This window comes from Parasteatoda tepidariorum, chromosome 2 (assembly GCF_982258835.1).
Source record: "Parasteatoda tepidariorum strain Cologne lab strain chromosome 2, Ptep-v5.0, whole genome shotgun sequence".
In the NCBI taxonomy this organism is placed as follows: domain Eukaryota; kingdom Metazoa; phylum Arthropoda; class Arachnida; order Araneae; family Theridiidae; genus Parasteatoda; species Parasteatoda tepidariorum.
In genome coordinates, this window is record NC_141756.1 from 7,327,364 (window position 1) to 7,336,439 (window position 9,076).

Genomic DNA, 9,076 nt, shown 5'->3' on the forward strand with positions numbered 1-9,076 from the left:
TTATTTAAAAACAAAGCTAGCCATGAAAATGTACGATTACGTATTTTTCTATTGGTTATTTTTCGCAGAGTTAACAGTTAATAACTATTGGAGTCAAGAGCAGTTGTGATTTTTAACTTTTGTGCAATTTTTTAATAGTAAAAAATAAATTCATTTTTTTATTAGTGGTACACAGCGTAACGGAAAATTTAGAAAGGGTACACAAAAGTCGTAAGTTTGGGAAACACTGGCCTAGGGAAACAAACAATCACTGCCCAGCTCTTCACTGCTTCTTTCAGCAATCAAACAGATTTTATGTTTTTTGTCATGTTTTCCCTATTGATATTTCGTTAGAATTTTTTGTTTTGTTTCTTCGTTAATAAAATATTAATTTGTGGCCTCTAATATGATAATATGAATAGTTTTTTTTATAATGTTATTCTCTATTTCTGTCATTCATATATATATATATATATATATATATATATATATATATATATATATATATATATATATATATATATATATATATATATATATATATATATATATATATATATATATATATATATATATATATATATATATATATATATATATATATATATTTACTTTTGTTGTTGTAAAATTGCTCTTTTATAAAAAGCAAAGCGTAAATTGAATAAATAGATGAAATTATTATTGACAAATGATTAAAAAGCTATTCATGACTTTTTTCCGTATAAATAAATGAAGAAAAACTTGGAAAAGGACTTTTTGAATTAAAAATTATTTATTATTTTTAAGGCAGCTCTTTTTCAGATCACTGAAGATTTTCAAATGCTAGAAATGAAATTTTTATGTTATCTGTTGAGTGTCTTAGTGCTGCCATCTATTAAAAAGATTTAATAATAAATATTTAAAAAACTAGATTTTCTATATTATATTACTAAACCTAATATTCTATTCTTAAACTGTACTGTTAGCACTCCAAACAAGACTTTTTCTGTTGTCTGCTAAAAATAAAACATACTTAAATTCAAAATTAACGTATTAAACATTTTTTAGCATTTAAAATATATTTATTTACGAAAAAAATAAGAGTAAATTCTACATTTGAATATTCAGATTTGTATGCTTTTTTTTGGCATATAACAGTAATGTTCAGAGTAGGAAATGCAAGCAAAGGGGGCTGAAATTGACGATTAATGACAATAAAACTTATTTACCTATTAGTATTCTTTTCAAAATAAAATGTAATTTTTTTAGGCAAATATATAGCCTGTGCAAAATATTTCATGAAGAATAAAATCTATATTTTTAAATCAAATTAAAATATCGAATTTTTAGGTCACTAAAATTTTACTTTGATGTATATATACGCATCAATTAATATTTATAAACTAAAAATGTTTTGTTGGAAATAATAAAATTTTTTTCCATAATATATTTCCTTTATTTTAAAATTAATTTGAAGCAAGAATAGAGAATTTTATCAATATATTATCCCTTTAGCCTATTTTTATTTATTTTATTTTTTACTATTTAATTATTTAACTTACCCCCCCCCCCCCAACAATTATAACTCACTTACACTATTTTTTTATGGAAAAAGGAATTCAGAATGGAATGTATTTGTCTTTCAATCAAGAAATCAACGTAATATGTCAAAGAGGAACAAGTAAATATATTGCGCATTCGAAAATTGTGCACATGAAACAAACTCCCTTAAATGTGTTACCAATTTTTATTCATTTTTTCTTATTTGCTAATTTTTGTTATTTCGTTTATTTTTCTTTTTTAATTTCATATTATTTCATTTATTCATTATATCGAATGTTTCTACAGTCTACAAAGAAAATTAAGGCAAGAAATAAAAATTTTTAAACTTTGAAACCCAATGTTCCGCAAAGCTTCAATGAAGAAACAACTGCAAAGTCAAAGCTATTTTTTCTCTTTAAATTTTTCTAAATACAAATACTAAATACGAAATCCTAATAGTTGCGAGATAAAATTTGATGCTCCGTTTGAATTCCAATTTCCAAGGTGCAACGTAACGGAAAAAGTTTGGAAACCTCTGATCTATTAATTCATAAAAATTTAAATTTAAGCATGTCGTGTCGCTATTTATAGCTGAAACTAATATTTGAAACCTAAAGAAAACTTGTATTGAAAGGATATGAAAATAAAAAGAAATGAATTAAAAATATTAAATTAAATTTAAAAAATTCAATTTATTTTCAATCTTCGCAGGTTTTTTCGACAGGCATTGATATTTTTATTTATTTATTTATATATTTTTTCAATGATTTATTTAGAGTCTCTCATTTGTATAAGTAGAAGGTTATATAAGTGTAATAAACATTTACTCATTTACCTTTTTCATGATTTATTTTAATTCTAAAATTTTAGTAATTCATCGGGATTTTTAATCATATTTATGGCATGGGTTAGTGTTGTTATCATATTTATGTATTGGGCTAAATATCTAACGATTATATTTCTCATGTTAGTTTTAAGTCAAATGTGAAAGTTTTTTACTAAAAATAAAATAGTGTCATTAATGTTCTCTTAAGAAAGGCGCATTTTTGGAATTCTAATTTGCTAAAAATTTTATTTTTATATTTTCGTTTAATTGTTTAAAATATTATTCTTGCATTTTCGTATTATTTTCCTTAACATTGATATTAAGGATATTTCCGGCTAATACACGATCAAGGGTTCGCCCCGCAAAACAATTCATGTTGATTTTGCTTATGCTAACCTACATAAAAAAACAGGGATAAATAATTCATAAGAACGTGTTATAAAAATAAGTTTTGATTGAGTAGAGTTACAAGGTAGAAATTAGTAAATATTATAAAAATATTTATAAATTCTATGGAAATCTTTGGGATTAACCGCGCGATCGAAGAAAGTTGTAAAGTAGACTGTAGGGTGCGCTGCGTCTGTAAACGTATCTATGCCAAATCTGGTTTAGATTGGTTCAGAATTGTGGATTTGTATAAGGTACATACTTACACGCATACAAACATTCTGCTTAATTTATATAATTATTTCTTTTTTTTGTAACTTTAATGAACTAAATAATGCCTCGAACAAAATCAGTCTACTTATTGTTAAGAAATGAATATTAGAATAGATTTATTTTGAGGAAATCTCATAACTCGGAAAGTCTTCTTAAATGTAATTGTGAATAAAAACATTCTATCCTGAATAGAAGCAGCTCAACTGTTAAGAAATGAAAATTATTATTTGTTGTAGTTGTTGTAGTTCATTTACGTCACACTAGAGCTGCACAGTGGGCTATTGGCGACGGTCTGGGAAACATCCCTGAGGATGATCCGAATACATGCCATCACAATTTTGATCCTCTGCAGAGGGGATGGCACCCCCGCTTCGGTAGCCCAACGACCTGCACGCGAAGTCGAGCACTTTACGGTAGCACAGTTTAACGAGGACCAATACCGCACACCCTCGGTCCCTACGCAGACTGATCCAAGTGGATCCCCCATCCGCACACTGACCGCAGTCAGTGATGCTTGAAATTATTAAAAAAGTGTCTTTTGTTAAATCTCATAACTTGGTAACTATCCCACACATTTAATTGCTTATTTTATTTATTTTCTTTTCATTTAAAGTTACGTTGCTTAGAATGTTTGAAAATGTTTTGTACCATTCTTAAAAATAATAGTTAATAAATTTCTTATCTGTCGATAAGCAAACTTTAAAACTGTGCGCACATTTTTTTGTATCACTTTAATAGTTTCCGTTGCATGATGAAATCTGAATAAAAATAAAAATAACAATTAAGATTTCAAACTTTCGACAGCTCTTCGGACTATATCGAGATCATACTTTCCAAAATGTGGCTAAACCCTTCCCAATTTCTTGATCAAAAATCCGAAAGTATTTTAAAAAAGGAAGAGAAGAAGAAAGAGAAGAGGAAGAAGAAAAGAAAAAAAAAAGGGGGGGAGGGCAATTCTCACGGAGAAAAAGATTCTGTTAAAATTACAGTACTGTACAGTAATAAAAATTCCAGCGGGGGGCGGGCGTAATTCTGATTCATAAAAACTACACATCTAATAGAAAATACAAAAATAAAAATGCAAAATTAGTATAGTAAATTAAACCGCAAAATGCTCTAAGGTATAAATTACCAAATTTCATCATATTTACTATTATATAATAGTTACCATATTATAACACCATATTTTATTGTTAATTTTACGAAAATCATTGCAAATCACTTCGGGAATAATTACCGAACTCTTTGAAGTTTCCATTGGGCCAGAAATTTCTCTTAACCGCACATAAGGATTGATTTAGCTTTGATGGTTTTATTGCAGCTGTTGTTTGAAAATAATGAATAACAATCAATTAATAATGAAAATGAATAAAAAAATGCAGTCAACATTATTAATGGTTGATTAAACAAAAATTACGAATTTCTATTTTTTAAATTATTTCGATAACTATCGAAACTATCCTTTAAAGGTAACTACCTAATTACTTATCTATTTTTTTTAATTAATTAATTATTTTTTTATGTATTATAGCAGCGTTTCTTTCAGATTTCCTCCAATGCAATAAATACAAGAATATAATTATTATAATTTTAAATAGTTTTTTTTAAAATCTTTTTTTCATTATCTTTTTTTAACATGAAAATAAAATCATTAACATTTTGGCATTAAAAAAGCGTTCATCTGATAGTTTTAGAATATATTTTGTAAAATTATCTTCTGTGCATTATTGTTATTATTATTATTTTGGAAGATCTAATAGTCAAATTCGTTACTATGTTTTCGTAAGACTTGACATTATCTGCTAATTTTTGTTTTCTGTTGGTGGAAGTGATCCATAAAAGTGTAAAAGAAAATCAAAATTAGGAAATGCAATTATTTCAAAAATAAAATATTAAATAGCTGCACCCTACTGAAATAAGAGTAGAACTTTTGAAATAAAAGGTGCTGCCATCTGTGCTCCATAAACAGAAAATATAGCAATGTCTTAAATTTCCTTGCGAAAGTTATGCATGATTAAACACAAATAAATGATCTAATATAAAAGTAATTCAAAGAAAAAGTTATTATTTTATAAAAAAATGCTAACATTGTTGCCGTGATAGTATAATGGTAAGTACATTGCGTTGTGGCCGCAATAACCTAGGTTTAAGTTCTGGTCACGGTATTAAATTTTTTGCGTACTTCTATTTTTACGGGAATGGGGATAAAATATTTTTTTGTTATTCTTATCTTTATTATTCTTATTATTCTTTTTATTTAATATTTGGTTTTTATGTTACATATTTTTGTGCTAAAGGAAAAAAAAAATAAAGTTTCTAATAATTTGAAGTAGCTTAAGCTACTTCAAATTATTAGATTTAAATTCAAATTATTCAGATTATTATTATTTAAAATTAATATGAATTTTAACTTTAGTTTATTAATTTTGTCTATGATATGATGTCGAGGAATGAATTAATTTCCATATTAAAATTAACAATAACTTTTATACAGTTAACAATAGCCCAAGTACCAGAGATATATTGTTTGATACATGATTAATATGGATCAGCATCGAGAATGCCGAAGAAAGGGGAACACATCATCCAAGACATCCAGGTGACAATCAGATATTTAAATAATAAAAAAATTATTTTAATTCATCAGATAATTTTCAATATACTTATTAATTAGTATAACACATTGAGTGAGAAAGCAAAACGCACATTCTCTGATTTCTATCTGGCGATTTAGATTTTTTGGAAAATATGATATCAATATTTCGTTCTAGAAAGAATTTGATTATTTGATCCTCCTAATATTAATTTTATTATTCATTTATTTCCTATCTATTCTTATACTATATACATACTATGTATATATTCAAGTTTATTTTTAAAAAAAATTAAAAGTTATAAAATTCACTTAGGTACGATTTATTTCTTGCATTTTTTTTTTATTTAATTCCAAATTTCTTGTAAAAAAATTATATTGTAAGAAATTATACTGTAAAGTTAACAATTTCTCAAAAATAGTATCTTAGTAAATTTAAGCAACAATTTATAAAATATAAGCAAATTGATCAGTACTAATAAAATTGCGAGAAGGCACGTTTTGTAATAAACGTGTACAACGTCATCAAATAATTAGAAAACTAAATATTCAAGAGGTTGGATGAACTATCCCGTATTTAATATTAAAAGACATTCTGGAATGTTATAAATATCTCAGAGACATTTAATCTAAGCTTAAATCTCGTCTGTGGAAATACAAAACAATGTTTAAACAGACAGGATATTACAAAGAACAAAATAATATGACTGACACGACTCTCACAAAAAGGTAAAAATATTCAGCCAGAAAGCATCAGATATGAGAGACAAAAAGATGCCAGTCTTATATTTTCTTATTCCAATCTTCTTATCCTTTGTGCCATTGTTTAAATGCACTCCATATATAGACCCACTAAACCCATTCGGAAGAGAAGTTTTGAAGATTATACCTTATAAGACTTTAAGTACAGTATTTGCTGTAAACAACAAAGACCCTGCTGAAATAGAAAAAGGTGGGAAATTAGCGACAATGAGATTCGATGCAATAGTTGGTCCCGTAACAAATCAAACTCTCGAAAATGATTTACAGAACGATCTGAAGACACTGATGTGCAAAGTTACTCCTTCATTATTTTTCCATACCTATGTAAACGCGATTGGCAACACTTTAAAAGAGTTAGGAATTTTGAACAAATGCAACCTCAAGTACTTGGCTCGTCTTTACGTTGCTAAGCTCAATAAGGCTGCCATGTCATTGCCAGATTTGAAAGATACTTCAACTTTTCCTGCTTTGTCCTCCGCAAACGCAAGCTTTTTGAAATGTCGAGGTATAACTGGGGAATTATTGAATGTATACGCAAGAAATCTTAATAATGAAATTGTGAAATACATAAAAGTAGATAAAATGGGCTGGCATTGCTAGTTCAAATGGCTGAGTTACAAAAAGGTCAGTAATTAAATTTTCCTTTACGTACAATAAGCAATAATGCTTTCTTCTGAGGAAAAATCTAAGTACTTAGAATAAAGTAAGGCTATATTCATATAATTATTTTTGACCCTCGATAATGATTGGTCATTGTTAAGAATTAAAAATTATTGATCGGCGTAAATTATTTTTTATCTTTAATCTCAATTTTAGACCTTTAATATACGTCATTTTTTATTTAATTTCTGAAAAGTTTCTAAAAACATATGTATTATGGGATTACTCTAAATAAAAGTCCCCATATCAAGATGGGTAAAAGACCTATTTCCGAATTAATGATTAACACGGCTTACGCAGGATTTCAATTAACGTTAAACATTATTGGAGTACTATATTCACGTTTCCTTTATGAAACTTGCAAAAACTAGCCATTAAAATAAAAAGAAAATGTCTCTGGATTTTTTTTAATAAAATAATTTTTTGACAAAGTTAAAAACACATTTACTTTGTTTAATGAAATTATGCAATAGTCAAAAAATTGACTACAGTTACAGTTGTTTCAACTTTGTAAGCGACGTATTGTACGATTTTGTACCATTTGAATATTTCGCAAAGTACTTTTTTCGTCCAAATGTTTGATTTTTTTGTTACAAATTTTTTATTATTCAACATTTCTGAAACATTTCAACATTCAACTTCGTTTTCTTTAGGTTTTAAGTCTTTAATTACCTACATTTATAAGCCATGCGATTCTATTATAATAAAGGTTGTATCGTGGATTCGTGGGCAAAATAAAAAATGGACTACCCTAAATAACTTTTTATCTAATGATTGGATCTTCGAAAATACTTTTTTTTTCGAAATTTGGTTTCTCAGGAACTATTCGACCCATTTTGATCACATTTTATACTTGGCAATTAAAATTGCAATCTTTAAACTGATGTGAAACATTATATACCTTACAATTCATAAATTTTTCTACTGCTATTAAATAAAATAATAAAAAAAATAGTAAATAGTTATATTTTGTGCATGGTATTATTTTTGGATAAACGAATTTTGTAATTTAAATTTTTTTCACTTCTCTTAAGTTCTCTAGATATGTTGAAATACGCAGAAACGGAATTTAACATTATGGGATTAAAATTTTGGATCGCTCTCCTGACCAAACTATGGGGTAAATTTATATCCTTGATTGCGTTTACCCCCTATAATTTGGAGGCCAGAAATCCGAATGCGTTGGAAAAAAGGCATGTTTATATTCAAGGAAAGTGCGTTCTTGTGTCTGATTTCGTAACTTAAAATGTCGTCTGCTCTAATTATTCAGCATATTTGAGGTCATTTTCTCGAACTATTAAGATTGAGTCCTAGAACGTGAAGATTCAATTATTAGATCAAAAATTATTTAGGATGGATCCTTTTTTTTTATGGTCCTATTTTTTATTTTGCGCACTGTATATCCGTTATCACCTGCATTTATGTACCATATAATAATTTATTATAATTAATATTTCTTTAAAGCACTTAATATATATCGCAATTTTGTGTTAAACAGTTTTATTTCTAAAAGTAATTATATATAGTGCAATATTGTGTAGTACCGTTTTATTTCAGTCCCTGTGTAGAGCATTTACATTTGTTTATTTTTACTTTCTTACATTTTTCTTAGGTAATGCCTTTTACAAGCTCTTCTGAAATGGTGAACATAAAACTGCTGTGTCGCCAAATTTTGATTACATTTTGTATATTTTTAGAACCTTATTTAATAAAAAAAGAGTACATTGCAAAAAAAGAGTACCACAAAATGCATAAAAAAAGTGCCAGCTTGGTTACGAAACAAAGAATAGTTAACTTAAAACTCCATTAATTCCAAATTAAAGCAACATGTAGGGGAGAGTCGGGTAGCCCCGCCCAGCTGGTACCCCCGCCCAATGTCAATTTCATATGTATAGAATATTTTTTCAAGTCAATGGGCCATCGGACATTAATTGTTATATTAAAAAAAGATTATTTTCAAAGTTTCCAGTATTTATGCAGCTGGTAACATGGTAAACAATAGTTTTGAAAATAAGTTGAATACAGTAGTCATGAAATTAAGAAAAATTGGTTAAATGTTTCGATTACACTTCATT

At 27.1% G+C, this 9,076-nt stretch overlaps 1 protein-coding gene across 1 annotated transcript; it reads left to right on the forward strand.

Annotated features, from left to right (window-relative positions):
* Nucleotides 1-6,272: 6,272 nt before the first annotated feature.
* On the forward strand, nucleotides 6,273-8,736 carry LOC147814399 (uncharacterized). The gene is made up of 2 exons (XM_087155579.1): nucleotides 6,273-6,965; nucleotides 8,614-8,736. The coding sequence occupies exon 1, from the start codon at nucleotides 6,339-6,341 to the stop codon at nucleotides 6,939-6,941; it is 603 nt and encodes a 200-aa protein (XP_087011705.1). The 5' UTR covers nucleotides 6,273-6,338; the 3' UTR covers nucleotides 6,942-6,965; nucleotides 8,614-8,736.
* Nucleotides 8,737-9,076: the final 340 nt, after the last annotated feature.

Bases quoted from the DNA above. Each gene is read 5' to 3' on its own strand.
- LOC147814399 (XM_087155579.1), top strand. From the start codon at position 6,339: ATGAGAGACAAAAAGATGCCAGTCTTATATTTTCTTATTCCAATCTTC.